Below are 19,160 nucleotides of genomic sequence, written 5' to 3'. Positions count from 1 at the left end.
CGGGGAAGGTGAGGGGCGCGGGGTCCGGGGCTGGCTGCGGGCCCCCCCAGCCCTGCGGGCCGGCTCGGCCGGACCTGGCCGGGAGCAAAACTGACGGGAAGCCCCCGAGGGGAGGAGGGAGGTCGTCGGTGTCTCAAGCTAGATGTGATTTTAGGCTTCTTTAGGGGCGAGAAAGGCAGTTTGTGGTAGCAGGACAACTGCTGGCGCCCCTGGGAGTGAGTCCCGCAGGGATGTGTCCGAGGGTAGCAGTAAGTTTGAGATCTGGCTGGGGCGGAAGACAGGATAGCACGTGTGCAGTGTCGGGAGCATCCCTGAGCCTGGAGCCTGCTGCTGGGAGAGAGGAAACCAGGCAAAACACGTAAATGTGCTGTGAAGAGCCCAATAACCCCTTTTATCTATTAGTGCAGTCCTGTCGCAGCGAGTGCTGTACATGCTTGGTGTTATATTTGTAAGCCTAAGTAAATGTGACAGCTGCGGTTTTTGGAAAAGGGGGTCCTCTTCAATATGTCAGAAGAACGGATGTAGGTGGTGGGATAGCTGCTGTTAACAAGCCACGTAAACTAATAAATACTTCTGTATTCTTTTGTAGGTGTGTTGGTCTTGATGTACTGAAAGCTGATCTTTCCTCCTCCAAGATGGCATTTGTTTCAGCACAAGGGCCTACGGTGGTGGACCAAACCACTTTGATGAAAAAATACCTTCAGTTTGTGGCTGCTCTTACAGATGTCAATACACGTAAGAGACTTTTTTCTTACTGAAAATTACAGCTCTTCAGCAGTTTGTTTCACAAGCGTTTCGGACTTGTTCAGGCAATTGATAAATGAGGCAGTGAAGTCTGTCGAATTCACTTTGGAATTTGTTTGGGTTTTGATTTTTGAAGAAGCAAAATGATGAGAAACACTTGCGTGAGCCAAAGTGAGTGAGCTTTGTGTGTGTGCAGTTGTGTGGTTGTTGTGTGAGAGAACTGTGTGTCTTATAACTGGGCAGTGATAGCTAAACTGATAAGATCTGATTGCTTCTTTGATCAATGAGCCTGGTGTTTTCCTTCATGACTAGTTTTACACTCACATTTTCTTTGCTTGAATTTCCTTTTTCAGCTGATGAAACCAAGTTGAAAATGATGCAAGAAGTCAGTGAGAATTTTGAGGTAAATAAAAAGAAAACAACCCCAAACAACAAAACCCTCCCTAACTTTCTGCAGTGGCAGCCTTTCATGTGCTTAATGTATATTAATAGAACTTCTGATGTTAAGCAGTTAAAAGATTAATAGTAGTGTCCCATGACTTATGATTTATATGGTTATAAGTCATTGATTTTAGGTTCCTATTTAGGAATTAGCCAGGTTGTTGAAGAATTACGTTTGGACTTAAAGAGCTTTCATTGCCTAATATTTCTTCATTAAGCATTTAAATAAAAGTGGAGTAAGAGTTTTTTTCTTCTATTTTTTTGAATGCTATGAAATGTCTGTATTTAAAGGTTTCTTTTATTTAGTTCAAATGTGTATTGTGCCCTTGTAAAGCAGAGGCCCTCCTGATTCTTCTGAGTATTCCATGGTGTGGAAGTAAGAGAGAAGTTGTCAGATGCAGAATCTGACATCAGGGGTGGAGATGTCTCCAGTGACATCTTTTGCATGGTGATGGACCATCATGTTAGATGAGCAGCAGAGAAAATGTGAAACACGAGTTACCCCAACCTTGTGTTAGCAGAAATTATACTTCAGTTGAATGCTTAGTTGTTATGTACCTGTTTTGAAGTTATAGAAGACTAAAAAACATTCTTGTGGAGTTTTTTATCTGTTCAAGCTGACCTGCCATCTCTAAAACAATTTATCTGACTAAAAAAGTAGTTTTAACAGCTTAGTCTGGTGATCTGTTTAGAATCTGAAGGCTTAGTTGATTCTCATTGCTCTTGTCTTCAGTAGGGAAGAACTTGCTCAGTATTTGTTTTGCTAATGTTCTCTTGGAACTCATTTGGTTCTGTAGTGTGTCAGCAGATACTTAGTCACTGAATCTATTCAAAATTCACTGAAAATGTTTAATAGTGGCTTTGAATGTAACTGAATATAATCTGCGTGATGTCTGTTTTATATCTCCCCATTTTTTGTTCTTAATTAGAATGTGACATCATCCCCTCAATATTCAACATTCCTGGAACACATCATCCCTCGGTTTCTCACCTTTCTACAGGATGGGGAAGTTCAGTTTCTGCAGGAGAAGCCAGCACAGGTAAACTGTGTGGAGCATCTCCTGCCTTTTTGCAGTGAAGTCCTTGATTAATCTAATGAACTGATGTAAGGCTTGTTAAAAATAGATCTGTCATTTGGAGTGGAATTGAAAAAGTCCTAAGTAAGTTACTCATAAACTTTGCAAATCTGGGCTTTGGAGAAAAAGGAGGAAAACTAGGTGCAACGGAATTGGCTTTCTTGCTGAGATGCTTCACATTGTTACAAACTACTGACTTTACTGAAGGTTAGGAATGAAAGGCAAAAGTTGATTCTTTGTCATTAAATACTTAAAATTGCATTCCTTAAAAAAAGTCTGATTTTTCAATAGTAAATTTGATAAATTTGCCTTATTCACTTAGGTGAGTAGTAGGAAGGATTATGTCTTTGTATACAAGCCTATGTCTACATGAAATAAATTTTTTTTTTCTATTTTAACATGCAGAATTATTAAGCTGAAAGAGATGCTGCAACCAATTGTTGGGTTTTGTGGATTTTCCAAAAAGTTCTGCCATATCTTTATTTTTCCTTTCTTTTTTTTTTTACAGCAACTCCGGAAGCTGGTGCTTGAAATAATTCACAGAATACCAACAAATGAACATCTTCGTCTTCATACCAAAAATATCCTGTCTGTGATGTTTAGATTCCTAGAGGTATTTTTTCCTTCCTCTTAAAACTCTGTCAAATTTTCAGAAATATTTTCCTCTACTTCATCTCCAAAATTTGCTGGGGGTAGGATTTTTCCATAGCTGTGCTGCTGGTGCTGGGCGTTCTGTTTAAGCTTAACCCATGTCCTCTCTTACCACCTACAGGTTTTCTGCAGGTTCTGTTCTGCCCTTTAGAAACTTGGATTTTACAAATGCAGGGTACTGATCTCATGCTGAGCAACGTTTTCTGGCAGATAGCTTATTCTTGGAGTTTGTTTTCTGTCTGGGAATTCACAACACTGCCCTTTGAAGCTCACGTGGGGGTCTCTGTTTGAGGGGCAATGGGAACAGATCTGACAGTACAGAGTGGTTGAAATGTCTGGGTTTTATTCCCATAGGGGTGGCTTTAATTTCAGACGTAATCTAGGACTGCAAGGTACCCAAGGAAAGACATCTTGCTCATGCAAATCCATTGATGGGGCACTGTAGATTGTTGAGAAGAGTATCATTTTACAGGGTTTTGAAGTATCCACTGAGTAGTTGAAGAATTCAGCAGTGGGCTCACTAAAAAGTCTCTTTTTTTTTTTCCAGACAGAGAATGAAGAAAATGTACTGATTTGCTTAAGAATAATTATTGAATTGCACAAACAGTTCCGACCAGCAATCACTCAAGAAGTAGGTCATAACTCTTGTTAGATGGTATAAAACTTACTGCCATGCTCTTCAGAATTGCTGTTTTGTTCAAGTGGGTTGATTGATTTGTTTTGCTGCTGTCCTTTTATGTTGCCTGACCTGTTGTGGTAACCATATATTTAATTTTTTAAAAAGAGGATTGCATAATGCTAGCACTCCTGGGGAAAAAACCAAACTGTTTAAGCTTAGTTATACTTGGTTTAAATGTTTATGAACAATATGATCAGTTTAAGGAATAAAATTCCCACACAAAGGAAGAGAATTGATGCCTTTTTAGTTTGTAATAGAAAATCCTGAAAAAGGAATTTACTATGATTGACTTTCCCCTTTCCCCTCTCCCCTCTTCTCTCCTGTGACTCATCAAGGGGGATTTGGAAGTTTGCATTGTTATTCTGTTGCATTTTTGCCTTGATTTTTGCTTGGAAAGACTTAGTTGATTCATAGTAATTATACCTAACAATACTGTATTGGAACTATGTAGAGATGATAGGTAGGTTAGATTCTTTCCAAGAGAAATTTGAATTAATACTGACAGAGCAGAAGGAGATAGAAGAACACTTTCAGATTATTTTCAGTTATCATGAAAAATGTTGGTGATTAGAGATTTTATGTATTGGTACTCTTAATACAGAGATTCTAAAATTGTGATGTAAAATTTTTTCTTTAAAAATTTGTTTATGGTAACTGACTTCTTCCTCCCTAGATTCATCATTTTTTGGACTTTGTGAAACAGATTTACAAGGAACTTCCAAAAGTAGTGGTAAGCTTTTTACTTGTTAAATTGCCCTTGCTATAGTCCGAAAACTAGTTTTTATTTCTTTCTCTAAAAGATATTAACATAATTATTTTGTATCTAGTGACACAAAGTAAATACAGTTTTAGTGAATCTATCAAAACTACGTCTAAAAATGGAGACATTTAGATTTTGGTTTGGAAAACCTTCTGTTTGTGGCACACTATTACTGGTATGAGAAAATCGAGGTGAGTTTAAGTACTGAAGCAGGGTGAGATTGGCTGCAGTTGTCTCCTTGTAGCCAAATGTGTCTCGTTTCTGAGGGAAGGGTGAGGTCATGAAGGCAGCTCTTGTCTGATCCTCCATCCCTGATACAGAGTAACTCTTGGGATGTTTTCCTTTAGCAGGAGAACCGCCTTGGCTAGGGGAGCTTTTCTGCTTCTTGTTCCAGTGGGAAAGGTTGCAGGGTGTGTGTCTGGTCCAGGCAGATGCTGCAGTGCAAACATCACATGCAGAGAGGAGTGAACTGCTCTGGGGGAAAATTATATGGAGGAGCTCTAAGGAGAGGGATGGCCTTTCGACTATGAATGGCATTATGATATTTTTCCTCTGCTCTTTCCTTGTAGAATCGGTATTTTGAGAACCCTCAGGTGATTCCAGAGAACACCGTTCCCACTCCTGAAATGGTTGGCATGATTACAACCATTGTGGTGAAGGTGAACCCTGAGCGAGAAGACAGCGAAACGAGAACGGTGGGTGTTCTGAGTGCTCTGAACTGGGGAACTGCCTGGAGCACAGGACTGCAGATCATAAGGCCAGGCAAAAATAACAGACTTTCTTTTTGCTTGTTTTTGTTATCAAAACTTTTCTGTAGAAGCCAATTGAAACTTTCCAGACATTTTCTATGCAGCTGTAATTACAGGATTTTTATTTAATATAATACCCAATGCTTTTGTGTTTTAAAAATATTATTAGTAAGTATAGTACTACTAAAATGAGCAGTTTCTGTAAAACTGTTTTACATACTCTTTTGAATTGATAATTAAACTGTTTATAAAGCATGTGTTCTTTCTTTCAGCATTCAATAATTCCCAGAGGATCTTTGTCACTAAAGGTCTTGGCTGAGCTACCTATTATTGTTGTTCTCATGTATCAGGTTAGTACACTTCAGTATTCTGCATGTAAATACTTCATTACTGAATGGCTTGTGTCACTTCTGTTGGTTAACATATTAGTAAAAATGAATGTGATATACTTTTGAAAGTAAAATATCATCTAAAAATAAGCTGGTGAGATGTCTTAATTTTTTTCTGATTAGCTCTCCAGTAAGTTGACTGCAAGTGTGACTTGTGAATTTCTCTAATAATACTTTATTTTTTTTTTAAGCTCTACAAACTGAACATTCATAATGTAGTAGCTGAATTTGTGCCCTTGATTATGAACACTATTATAATACAAGTGTCTACTCAAGCAAGGTAAGAGCATTTAACAGTATTTTGATTATATTAGGGATAAATTACTTAAATCTGTCATGCAATATTACTCAAAATATTTTTGTCTTCTATCTTGTGATTTGTCATTCTAGTCTTACTGCATCTCAAAAGTAGCAAAGATTATTTGACTAAAAATTGTCAAGGTTCTGTATGTGAAGTAATTGGCATTATATGCCATTGATAAAGTCCATAGTTGTGCAGTAGGTCCCAGTTTATTATTTGATAATGAGTTTTTTTAAAACAGTTTCTGACAAAACCCCATATTGCCACAGACCGTGGTGGGGACCTTGGGAGCTTGGACACATGCTGTTGTTTAATCTTTGCCATGCCATCAATTATATATTTTTGCTCTTCCAAGGTATAGCTTACATGAAGCCTTGTGGTGTGGCACATGCTTTTTCTGCCTCAGAGAGGGATGTTTCTGAAGAGCAGCAAGTGGTTCTGAGCAGGGCAGTGGGAGCAAGATCTCTGCCTTTCCCTGTCTTGCCTGGATGATCTAATTAAGTGGTTGAAGCTTGAGAGAGACAGACAAGTCTGTGGGAGGGAATACTGCTTGGAGAAAAAATGGCCCCAGTTAGGGGAACTGAGCCAAATGTTTGATGCTTTGTATTGGGTTGCCTTTCCGTAGAAAGGTGCTGCTGGGAATTGGAATGGCAGAGGGCTTGTTGAAAATGGGCTCTTCCATAGGGATTATATTCCTTTAAGAAGCAAGAACCTCACTACAAGATGATGTGATTTGAAGCTTCACTGAATTTTCTGAGTGAAGGTATTAAGAGGAACAGAATCATAACTACTGTTCAATTTAATTTCAGACAACATAAACTTTATAACAAGGAATTGTATGCTGATTTTATCGCAGCTCAGATTAAAACATTGTCTTTTTTGGCTTACATCATCAGAATTTACCAGGTAGGATGCATTTTTATTACTTTGTTACTTAATGCATCAAGTTCCTAGCTGCTTTATGGCAGGCAAGTGATCTGCATGACTGCAGTGCATCAGGGATTGGAGATGGGAGCGCTTGTGTAGAATATCTGAAGGTGGGGCTGTACTTGGTTATCCTTTCAGAAGTATTCTCATGTGAATACAAAGTGGAAATGTGCCATTCCCCCTCCCTGGGCATTTATGGAATCACTATTGTATTTTAGTTTTAGGAGTAGATTTTGGAAGATAAACAAGTGAATTTTAATGGAGTGCTATTTTGCAGATGTAACCCAAACCTTAAGAATAGAATGTCATAATAGTTGTACTCATGTTATTCTTTCTTTGTTGTAGGAATTAGTGGCTAAATATTCTCAGCAAATGGTAAAAGGAATGTTGCAGCTGCTCTCCAATTGTCCAGCTGAAACAGCACACCTCAGGAAGGAGCTCCTGATTGCTGCTAAGCACATCCTGACAACAGACCTGAGGAGCCGTATGTAGCACTTTTTATGAATGTACCTGAAAACTGGGAAGAGCTCAGCTATTTCTGTCAATTTAAGAGGCATATTACTTACTTATATTGGACTATCACAAGAGGCCAGGCCAAACAGAATTGTTGTGTGCAGGGTTGCTCAACTTCACATTTCCAGTAACTCATTAATTATATAGAGAAAGTTAGTTTTTAGAAGTTGAAAATAATGTGAACATTTTTTTTTTTTCTTTGCAAATATAACTGGCTCTGACTGGGTACTGCAGTGTTACTCAAGGGGCAAGTGTCAGTGGAGTAGACAGTCACAAGAGGTTGTTTGAAAGCTTCCTTGTAAATGGCACTGCCTTTTATAAGCTTCAGAAATTAATTTTGGGATAGAATCACTTTCTAACTTTAGGTTTAAATACCTAAATTAAGTGGTTTAATGCTTAACTGTTTTATTTTGATTATTTCCTTTGCCAATCATTGAGTATGGCTTTTTCATTTTTCTGTTGTTTTAAATTACAGAATTTATTCCGTGCATGGACAAGCTGTTTGATGAATCTATACTGATTGGCTCTGGATACACTGCCCGGGAGACACTGAGGTATGAGAAAGTTTGGAGTAATGATCTGAGTGCCTGCCAGTGCTGCTTAGTTGGAAAATTATTAATATTTACAGCTTCTGTATAGGGTCCTAAACCTTTGCTTCAAATAACTAATTTTACTAGATTGTTTTATTGGCAGAGATTCTGCTGCTGGAATGGTGACTTTTGTTTAACACTTTGATGGCACAGCATGGTAATGTGAGTGTAGGGCAAAATAAGAAAAATGGGTGAATGAAGATTATTTCAGTTTTTTGAATTGTAGAGGGCAACCAAAACGGTGATCACAGAGAAACCAACTCAGTATCTGCCCAATATTTTATGAAACACCCTATATCTTATGTCCAGTGTAAAATCTGAATGAGATAGAAACTTTTTGTCAATGAATACCTTAAAACTTACTTGTTTGCAATTGAAAAAGTAAATGGAGAGAATACTTAACTTTCTATGTTTTCAATAACCTAGATTTTAGGTGAGCTTGCTGATCAAATTAGTATCTGAACTAGGAGAATTGCTTCCTTTTGTTTAAGTATCAAGTGTGCCTTATTGACAGCATGTATTAGATTTAGAAGTATTTGCTCTGCTAGATTCTTTACCTGGTATTTGAAAAGAAATGATTTTTGAAATTTACCAATTTTCATAACTGCTTTTGAAATCATGGATCATTTATGACTAATTATGAAACAGATTACCAACACTGCTCAAAAGGTGGCTAACATGGATGTTAACCGCATGTAGATAAAAATATGTGGTGGGGTGTTCTCCAGTGGGGGGAAGAAAGGTCAAAGAGGCAACACCAGAGTTGTGGGATAGATTGGTGCATCGTTGGTTAGGTTGTACACGTTAAAATTCTCTTGTGTAACCAAAAAAGCCTTGTGAACTCTGGGTTTGCATATGAAAATAGAAAACTTACTTTGAGAAATTTGGAAGTATTTCCAGGCAGTTAAGTCCAATTAACAACATTTTTAGTTGTGCTCCATGTGTTTTCATCATTGCTTGTTTTGGCTGTAGACCCCTTGCATACAGCACCCTGGCAGACCTGGTGCATCACGTCCGGCAGCATCTGCCACTCAATGACCTCTCCCTGGCTGTCCAGCTGTTTGCCAAGAACATTGATGATGAATCCTTGCCAAGCAGTATCCAGACCATGTCTTGCAAGCTTCTGCTAAATTTGGTAGACTGTATCCGGTCTAAAAGTGAACAGGAAAATGGAAATGGTAGAGACATCCTTATGAGGATGCTGGAGGTATTGATTTGTTTAAAGCATTTGGTAATTGCTGGGATATCCTGTTTTGCAGTATGTTGTCAATCGCATTTTACTTTCTCCTCTCTTCAGAAACGAGCATATGTAGTCTGTGTCCTGTATTTCACTTTAATGCTTCAGGGCTCTTCAAAATGCTCTGCAGCTGGGATCATATCTCAAGTGTAGTGGAGATGCTTTGTCAACTCAGCTTCATTCAGTGGCTAGTTTCAAAGCAGGAAACTGAATGCCTGTTTTGGGTAGCTTGTTTTTTTAAAAATAATTTTATTCTAAATTTTAGTTACAAGCTTTTTTCCTTGTATAATAGTATGCAAGAATTGGATTTTTTAATGCCTTCTGGTTATGGGTGTGCTTTTTGGTGTGGGTTTTTTTTAAGCCCTGAAAGAGGATCTTCACACAGGTCCTTGGCATAACACAATGCAATCTGTACAATTAGAAATATCTGCTCTTTGAAGACCTAATGATCCTTTTTAAGGATCTTTATACAGAGGGTTTTTTTTTGTATTTTTGAAAATTGAGGATGCACCCGTTGCTCAAAGAAGGCAAACTAATTTATTGATACACTAAAAATGTTTGTCATTTGAATGACTTCAGAAATAGCTGTAAATTCTATTGATCTCAGTATTCTGAAGTATTAGTACTATTAAATTTAGCATGATTTTTGAAGAAGAAACTTATTTTCCTTTTCTTTCCCCCTCCCTGCTCTTTGATTTGCTTCTCCTGCTTTGCCTTAGGTGTTTGTTCTGAAATTCCACACCATAGCACGCTACCAGCTCTCTGTCATTTTTAAGAAGTGCAAGCCCCAGTTAGCTGTAAATTCTATTGATCTCAGTATTCTGAACTGAAGTATTAGTACTATTAAATTTAGCATGATTTTTGAAGAAGAAACTTATTTTCCTTTTCTTTCCCCCTCCCTGCTCTTTGATTTGCTTCTCCTGCTTTGCCTTAGGTGTTTGTTCTGAAATTCCACACCATAGCACGCTACCAGCTCTCTGTCATTTTTAAGAAGTGCAAGCCCCAGTCCGAGCTCGGGGCAGCTGAAGCCGCGTTACCCGGAGTGCCCACAGCAGCAAATGCAGCCCCTGTTCCTGTCCCATCTCCTGCCCCAGCCACTCCTGTGGCCCCTACACCAGTGCCTGTGTTTGAAAAACAAGGGGAAAAAGAAAAAGAAGACAAACAGACATTTCAGGTCACGGATTGCCGGAGCTTAGTGAAAACTTTGGTCTGTGGGGTCAAGACGATCACGTGGGGGATCACCTCATGCAAAGCTCCTGGTGGTAAAACTGCATATTTAATTACATTTATCTCTCATAGTTCTACAGAAAAAAATGCTCTAGAATGAAAGCAAATAGTATTTTTAATGCTTAACTATCTTGTTCTTCTTTCAGAAGCACAATTCATTCCTAATAAGCAGTTGCAACCTAAGGAGACTCAAATCTATATAAAGCTGGTGAAATATGCAATGCAAGCGTTAGATATTTATCAGGTATGTAACCTGCCCACATAGCACTTCTATTTATACAGTTACTGTTAGATCTTTTTATAAGGATTTATTTGTCAGCTACACCACAGATTACACATGCAGTGTATTTTCACTAAGTCTTTAACTGGGACCACAACTATTGAGAAATGCTCAATATGAAGAATGCATTTCAAAAGTGAATTTCAAAGTGCTTACTACTTGGAAGCAGCAGATTATTTTCTTAAGAGCCATTTTTGTCTGTTCATGCAGGCAAGTCAGACTAGAAATAATTCTTTCATATAGTGAAGGAAATCTATCCTTGAAGGCGATAGTTTAGCTAATACTTGAAGCATTCATGTCTGTGTTTATCTTCTGTAGTTACACAAAGTACTGATGAGTGTATGTGATGAGTGTTTGATTGGGTATTAAGTAATTTACAAATACACTGGTATCTCCTACTGTTGTCTTTTTCCACTTCTAACTTCATAGTTTTAAAATCTGTTCTGAAAACACTCAGTTTTAGTATTTTTGTCATGGTTGGCTCTTGTGCCCAACTTCTAGTTGTGTGGGGCTTGCATGTCAAACCCATAAAATCTCAGTTACTTTCAAAAGGTATTTTAAGAATAAGGGGGAAGAAGCTACTCGAATTCTGTAACCAGTGTATCTGTTTTCTCAATTGCTGCAGGTGCAAATAGCAGGAAATGGACAGACATATGTTCGAGTAGCAAACTGTCAGACAGTCAGGATGAAAGAGGAAAAGGAAGTTCTGGAGCATTTTGCTGGTGTGTTCACAATGATGAACCCTTTAACTTTTAAAGAAATCTTTCAAACTACTGTTCCTTACATGGTGGAGAGGATCTCTAAAAACTATGCTCTTCAGGTATGTTACTGTTTACTTTAATTGATAATGAACAGCATGTAGGAAAGAGCTTAATGCCTTGAGGAACATATGGCTGATGTGGAATATTAAATCATAATATTGAAGTTAGCATGTGAGATTTGAAGCAGTCTGTATAGTCTATGAAAATAATTTAAAGATGGATTTTGAAAAAACCTTACCAGACTAAGTGATGCAATACAAACACGAACACTTCAGTTTAGAACATATGAATGGACTTCATTCTTGAAAAGTATTGGACATTATGGAGTTGTTGTTTTCTTCAGGTGGTTGTGCTAATGTTCTACTAATTTACAGAATGCAAGTCCTAGAATATCTGTTTAAACTTAAAACTTGAACAGTAAGTTAAATACATGGTTGTATTCCACTGAGGACAAACAGAATCACTTGGGTAGCAGTGGAAGTGGGAAAAGAAATCTTTTTTTTTTTTTTTTAATGGATAGTGCATTTATTCTTTTGTTCTTTTTATTACAGCAGTAATAACTTCTTTGTGGTTTCCTTTTATAGATTGTTGCCAATTCTTTCTTGGCAAACCCTACTACCTCTGCTCTCTTTGCAACCATTTTGGTGGAGTATCTTCTGGATCGGCTGCCAGAAATGGGCTCTAATGTGGAGCTCTCCAATCTGTATCTCAAGCTGTTCAAGTTAGTCTTTGGCTCAGTTTCACTATTTGCAGCTGAAAATGAACAAATGCTGAAGGTAAAGGTCATTTGTGTTAAAAATAAGTCTGGTTTAAAAACAGCACTCTTAAGAGTTTTACACTGTCTAACATTTGAGAGTCATTTAATGTTTGAAGCACTATTTGTGATACATTTTTTCCTAGTGCCAAGTACATTGTCTTGTTTATAAGAGATGGTTTCTGTGAATATTTGCTTCATATTTGAAACTATGAAGTGATGTGCTAATTCTGAGTATAAACGGCTGTGGTCTGTGATTGCCATAAGCCCATGTAACTTCATGGTCAGAAGATGCATATCTTCTCACATATTTTCCCCTTTTGTTTCCATGTTAAGAGTTTTGCTTGGATTGAAATGACTTTTTTGTTGTTGGTGAATCTTGTTTACTCATGTAATATTCAGTGACATGTACCTCTTGAGTTAGATTTTTCTGTGCTCTTGAAAAGGCTGGGCTTAAGGAATGCTATTTTTTCTACTGACAACATATTGTGTATTCCAAGGATCTATTTATGTTGATGAGATCATCTCATTATTCAGTGAATTTAGAAATGCTGAGCTTGTAGCAAGGGTGCACTTTCCTCATAAAAGCAGCAGCTGCCTGTATCTAGAAAATACATTAAGATTTTAATGGAACACTGATTGTTCTCTCATAATTTCTCTTAATTTTCCTTCCTCGTACCTTATAGCAAATAAAATTTCTGATACAGGTAACTGTGCAGAACAGAGTAGGGATTACCAATTTTCCACAGTCTTTGAAAACTAACAGTAATATGAAGCAATATTCATATAATCTTGCTTTAATTTTTGCAGTTTGTCATCAGAATCAAGGTCATTTGGATTGTATAAGCTGGAGATGAAGTTTAAAGAGTGTAATTTACTACCTTCACAGTTTCATGCTTCTGTTACTTTCTTTTGTTTCTGTAGGATGGATGATAGGGGCCTTGGGCAGAGAATTTAATTGAATGATGAAGGCTGTTTGCAGCATTTGCATAGCAATGTAGAAAGATGTTAATAATATCCAGACATGTTACTGTTTGTCTCTGGTGCATGAGAATACTTGCATTTATCAACTATTTTTATTGATACTTGCGAGATATTCATGTCCTCTGCTCTAGAAAGGCCACCAGTTCCATAACCTTTTTTTTACTTGAAAGAGTTTGCTTTCAAAATGAAATTTTAGCATTCACAAAAATTAGGAACTAGTAGTGAAATTAGATTGGGGTGAATTAGTATTGTTAAGTGTCCTCTCTGTCATTCTGACACCTCTGATTTCTGCTTCATGTCCCCAGATAAGTGAGAGGAAATATTTTTCTTGTGTCAGATTTGCAGAATCTCATGCTAAATTCTTGTACAGTGCAATGATGATGATAAAATTGGTATTTTATTAATCTTTAAGCTTTATTTTCTTTATAGCCACATTTGCACAAGATTGTGAACAGCTCTATGGAACTTGCACAGACTGCCAAAGAGCCCTATAACTATTTCCTGCTGCTCAGAGCACTGTTCAGATCTATTGGAGGAGGCAGTCATGATCTGTTATACCAAGAATTCTTGCCGCTGTTACCAAACTTACTGCAAGGTAGAACAATACCTTCTTTCCCCACCCTAGCTTCTGATTTTTTTATGTGAATAGTAGTAATAAAGTTATGTTGTGTAATTATAAACCCCTCAAAAGCAAAGCCCTACCCCTGAGAAGTAGCTTCTGATTTTGAGTTTAACGATTGATTTAAATATCTTGAATGTGCTTATTTTCATTTTCTATCAGCTGCTTCAGGCTCCATAGTTTTGGCTGCTTCACAATTTCTGCTGCTTGTTTTTCTTTTCATTGTGGGGCTGTTGGGGTTTTCTTGTTTGTTTCTTTTACTTGTTTGGGTTTTTTTTGCTGTGGGTAACTTTGTTGGCACAAAGCATTTGAGGGATAAGTGAATAGGCAAAGCATCGTTGCCAGGCCATCACTGATTTTGTGGGGAGAACATGGCAGTGAAGCTCTGGCTGCTCTGCAGTTGAGGGCATGTGTGTGCACCTGCAAGGGCATGATAAATAGAAATTCAAGTAGTGCCAGACTGCAAAAAGAAATGGAAATAACAATCAGTTTGATTAATTGAGCATTTATGCTTGCAAGAACTGTGTTCCAGAAATACTGAGGGTGAGCAAGGAAATGTGGAGAACTACTTAAACCTAAGGGCAAGCTAATCAGAACTATTCCAGGACTGTAGACTGGTTCCCATCTAGCTGTAGGGACAGTTTTTATTGTTAGCAAATGTGTCTGTTATCGATAAATCATTTTGTAAAACTCATGTCAGTAGATTCATGGAATATGTGAAATCTTTATGGGAGAAAAATCACTTGGGGAATGTGCTTAGTCTGTGTGGGGCAATTAATGTACTTGAACTCACTGAATGTTTCTTTTCAGGAGTCAAAATACTTTAAAAACAATTGTTCTGTATGAGATTATTTTTTATTGTTACAAGGCTGTTTTGAGTCAAATTATCTCTTTTTCTTTTTCATCCACTATATTCAAATGCTGCCTTATTGAGTCTAACATTAAACTTTAAAATATGCATAGAGGCTTTTTCTTCTATATGTGTGTAGACAAAAAACCATCCACTGCATGAAATCCTTAGATGTAAGTTAGAATAATGAATGGTATTATATTTTGTAAATTGATTATTTATGGAGCTGTAAGCTCTACAGAATTTAAAAACATCAGGTTCTTCTGAATTCAGGAAATAGCAATTTTTAACAATAAACTGTGGACTGTCTTTTTCCTGTGAGTGCATAACTTACCCATAATTTTCAGGACTAAATATGTTACAAAGTGGCCTTCATAAACAGCACATGAAAGACTTGTTTGTAGAGCTCTGCCTCACAGTGCCCGTTCGTCTGAGCTCGCTGCTGCCTTATCTGCCAATGCTGATGGACCCGCTGGTGTCAGCTCTCAATGGATCCCAGACCCTGGTTAGCCAGGGCTTAAGAACTCTGGAACTGTGTGTGGATAACTTGCAGCCAGACTTTCTGTACGACCACATTCAGCCAGTTCGAGCTGAGCTCATGCAGGTAAACGTGTCGTTTCCTGTTAGACCACAAGGGGTCATTGATTTGCTGAATATTATTAGAAATTTGTGTGAAGCTCTGGTTACAAAAACTTGAAAAATCTGTTGTGAGACCCATACCAATCTGACATGAGTGTAGAAGGATTGTTGGTGTTGTGCTGTTGAGCTGAAAACTGAGAAGATTTAGAAGTGAATGAATTGTTCCTTCTATATACTTTGTTCAATGCTTATATTCTATTTACTTCATTTGCTTTTTGTATTTCAAAACTAGCTCTGAGATTAATTCAGTTCGGCCTTAACTGGCCTGCTTTTTAAATTGACAATGTTGTTTAATATTCATCATAAGCATGAAATTACATTCCAGTGTAGCAAAGATGACAGCAATCTAATCTAAAACTGCATTTAGGACAACCTTGTTACAAAGCACTTGGGCTGTTGTGAACTGAGACTGCTTGTATTCAACCTTGATAAGGAACTTATGCAGGGTCAGTTATCCAAATACAAGGATAATTGTTTGCCTTTACTTTTTTTTTTACATTACAACTTGTAAAATGTTGAAGTAAGACTGGTCTGCCCCTGTACCTCTTAACCCCCAGGCTTTGTGGCGAACCCTGCGCAATCCTGCTGACAGCATCTCCCACGTGGCTTATCGTGTGCTTGGGAAATTTGGTGGAAGTAACAGGAAAATGCTGAAGGAATCACAGAAACTACAATATGTAGTCACAGAAATCCAAGGACCCAGTATTACAATTGAATTTTCAGACTGTAAAGCATCCATTCAACTCCCAATGGAAAAGGTAAGGGCTTAAGTTACTTTCAGTGCTGAGAAATCAGCTTTATAAACATCTGTCTGCCAGTTCTTTCTTTACTTCCCCTATAAACTGTGCTGTGTGTCACCCCCAAAAAGTGGATTTAGGCATGCTGTTTGCTCTTACAAAGTGATAGGATAGGGAGCTAAATTGGCCCAAATAAATGCTTTCACAGAATGGATAAGATTGGAACTTCTGGTATATTGCTTAGGTTAGGTGCAGGAATCCCATCTAAAAGTCCCTATTTCTTTTTGAAATGTACCAAAAATTTACTGTAGAAATTCTTCAGTGCTGATTATTCTCACGACTCCAGTGATGTGGTTTTGTTGTGGTCTCTAGCAGCACTTCTTAGTGCTGCAAAACCACTTTGTACTGTACTGGCTTTCATCTGGCAGCCACGGTGTATCACAAATGCTTAGTTCTTGCTAATTACAGCAATCTAATCTCCTCTGAGAGTGAAGCTGGATTCGGAGATAATTTGGTCTGTAGAGTTTTAATACTTACCTTTTCAATTAGACTTTCATAAGTAGATATGATCTGAATGTAGTAAGCAATTTTCTTCACAGGCAGCTGGCTCTCTGGCTCTGTAGAGCCATCAGGCTTAAAAATAGCTTGGAAAAGTGATTCTTAAAATGCAGATTTACTGATTTCTCCACTGTACTGAAGCTGATGAATTGAATACATGTAAATACTGTAGTTGCTGACATTTACCTGTCCTGCTAGTTTAATTCAAACTAAGTTTTCCTAAGGATTTAAGGATCTAACATTGATAATAAGCAATCTTCAGCTGCTTGGTATTGACCAAGAAAGAGTGTGTTATCTGCTGAACACTTTGTATCTATGAAAAGGAAATGTCAAATTACAAAGAAAAAAAAAGTGGAATAAATTGAAAACAAGAAATCCTTGTTTTGTTTAGTGCCCTGGTGGACTTCTGTGGTCTGTGTAAAACTAATTTTTCTTTTCATTGAGATCCTGTGATTAAAAACTTAGGATGACAACTAGTTAAGTAATTGGAAATACCAAGGAAGGAAAATGCCCACTTTGTAGCAGGGCCTTTTTCTGCATAAACTTATTAGGCATGAATGGTTAGATTTTTATTTGCAGTTGATAAGGTACTGAAATTCCTTATTTCAAGGCAGTCCTGAGCAATTTTTACTTTTTTTTTTTTTTTTACTTAATGCCTATCTTATTTATCTTTAATTTCTTCCTTTCTTTTGTGGGAGAAGGATAGAAATTAGACAGTTGTGCTTTTATGTATTTTTATCTCTCTCTGTAAAAATATATGTACACAAAATAGAAATTTCCCAAAGAGACCTGCCCCTCTTTTTAATTGTCGTCATATCTTAAAGGATTGATTTGAATTATTCTCGAATGTATTAAATCTTCTTGACAAGGAAGAGTACTATTTCCATTAAGTGAACAGTGTTCAGAAGTTGCTTACATGTACATTTCATCATGCATGGCAAGGTACCATTTATATATGGGTATAAATGCATTGTATACATAAGGAATAAAGGGATTAGGCACAGCAATTATTGCTGAAAGGAAGGCAAGGAAAATTTTTTTTTTTGGGAAGGAGAGAGACACACTGAAGATTTACCTCATTCATAACTTGAAATGCTTTCTGACCATGGAGGTAAAATGTATCTGCCATGAAACTCAGCATGTACAGAAGCACAGAAAACACCATGGTGGTTTCAAACTGTGCTCTCTCTGCATTTCTTAGCTTGGGCACTCCAAACTGTGCATGCTTTAAAAGTTACTTTTAATATATATTAATGACACCATTCCCTTGATTAATGACCTTATGGTAAATGCCAAGAACAAGAAGTGTCTGGATTCTCTCTTTTCCATTCTAGGCAATCGAGACCGCCCTGGACTGTCTGAAGAGCGCCAACACGGAGCCCTATTACCGGAGGCAGGCGTGGGAAGTCATCAAGTGCTTCCTGGTAGCCATGATGAGCCTGGATGATAACAAACATGCATTATACCAGCTTCTTGCACATCCCAAGTATGACAATTCTTTAAACGTAAATGTGTATGTAAAAGTTGTGGTGTCTTTGGAACAACCTAGGTTAGAGACAGTGATTAGTCTGTGCAATTCATGGGGTTTTTGCCTGCTGGTGAAAAGGAATCTTGTTAGCAAGTTTTTTAATGCAAGTGATGTGTTAATGTTTCATAGTTTAATCTTCTTCCCCTAATTACAGGCCAGTGTGTAATCTGTTATGTATGATCAATATGATTAATTGTGGTTTCATATATTTAAATAATTGGAATATTCTGGTGCTTAAGTGTATTTTAAAGATTAATTTGGATTGTTACGTTTTGTATGTACATCGAAGCTTTTACTAAAGTGAAAGAGAAAACTCAGTTTCATTTAGTGACTAAGCTATAGCATAGTCACACACACAACCTCTGTTTGTCTTGGTATGAGAGCTTTTTATTGAAGCTTTTCTTACTTCTTTTGCAATTTTGGTCATTGATACTTACTGAGTTTATTGCTTTTAGACAACTTTGATGTCTTTGCCCAAAAAGTGTGGGCTGACTTTGACTCTTGCAATACAGTAAGTGTAGCTAAAGAGCATAGTAGCTTTCACAGTTTCGACTTGTTAGACTTGACATAAATATAGCTTTGCAATGAATAAGTTTTGTTGGGCAGTGATTTGATAAATAGTTTCAATCGTTCAAGATTAAAATCAAATGTCATTTTAAAAAAGAGAAAAATGTCAAAATATTGAAAATGACATTCTGTTATTGAGTTGCAGTGTGATGCCTGTATACCTATTATTGTATGGACGTGGCTTCTTCTGAACCACTGGCTTTAAATGTTCCTGATGAAATTGAGCTATCCATCATGCTGGAGACCAGTGGCTGACAAAATTAATACGGGCTGAGTGAACTGGTCTAGCTCTATCAAAATGAGGGCAAAACAGGAGGTGGAGAAGGAGTTAGATACCGAGAGCAAATTTCCAATCAAGTACCTGACACGGGCTGTGATTGAGCTGCAAGCACTGCACTTTGGGTTCAGTTGAGCACAACGTTGTCTTTCAGCTTCACTGAGAAGTCCATCCCCAGCGTGATCATCTCTCACCGCTACAAGGCCCAGGACACTCCGGCTCGGAAGACCTTCGAGCAGGCCCTGACCGGGGCCTTCATGTCGGCCGTCATCAAGGACCTGCGGCCCAGCGCCCTGCCCTTCGTGGCCACGCCTCATCCCCA

General features: G+C 37.7%; 1 protein-coding gene across 1 annotated transcript in view; it reads left to right on the top strand.

Moving 5' to 3' along the window:
* Positions 1-572: 572 nt before the first annotated feature.
* The window catches only part of TRRAP (transformation/transcription domain associated protein), a 77,229-nt gene continuing 58,641 nt past the window's right edge, over positions 573-19,160 (top strand). Inside the window, exons 1-22 of the mRNA XM_017734300.1 lie at positions 573-735; positions 1,098-1,147; positions 2,115-2,225; positions 2,770-2,874; positions 3,460-3,543; positions 4,265-4,321; positions 4,921-5,046; positions 5,373-5,450; positions 5,681-5,769; positions 6,600-6,696; positions 7,063-7,201; positions 7,706-7,784; positions 8,793-9,027; positions 9,992-10,319; positions 10,431-10,528; positions 11,190-11,384; positions 11,910-12,101; positions 13,493-13,658; positions 14,880-15,136; positions 15,729-15,929; positions 17,801-17,952; positions 18,993-19,160. The exon at positions 18,993-19,160 is cut by the window's right edge and continues 2 nt beyond it. Coding sequence (XP_017589789.1) covers positions 636-735; positions 1,098-1,147; positions 2,115-2,225; positions 2,770-2,874; positions 3,460-3,543; positions 4,265-4,321; positions 4,921-5,046; positions 5,373-5,450; positions 5,681-5,769; positions 6,600-6,696; positions 7,063-7,201; positions 7,706-7,784; positions 8,793-9,027; positions 9,992-10,319; positions 10,431-10,528; positions 11,190-11,384; positions 11,910-12,101; positions 13,493-13,658; positions 14,880-15,136; positions 15,729-15,929; positions 17,801-17,952; positions 18,993-19,160 — 3,107 coding nt within the window. The 5' untranslated portion in view covers positions 573-635. The remainder of the gene's footprint in view (positions 736-1,097; positions 1,148-2,114; positions 2,226-2,769; positions 2,875-3,459; positions 3,544-4,264; positions 4,322-4,920; positions 5,047-5,372; positions 5,451-5,680; positions 5,770-6,599; positions 6,697-7,062; positions 7,202-7,705; positions 7,785-8,792; positions 9,028-9,991; positions 10,320-10,430; positions 10,529-11,189; positions 11,385-11,909; positions 12,102-13,492; positions 13,659-14,879; positions 15,137-15,728; positions 15,930-17,800; positions 17,953-18,992) is intronic.

The sequence above is a fragment of the Corvus brachyrhynchos genome, unplaced genomic scaffold, assembly GCF_000691975.1.
Source record: "Corvus brachyrhynchos isolate BGI_N302 unplaced genomic scaffold, ASM69197v1 scaffold5, whole genome shotgun sequence".
In the NCBI taxonomy this organism is placed as follows: Eukaryota; Metazoa; Chordata; class Aves; order Passeriformes; family Corvidae; genus Corvus; species Corvus brachyrhynchos.
Note: the sequence above shows the minus strand (reverse complement) of the source record. Positions and strands in the feature narration are given on the sequence as shown.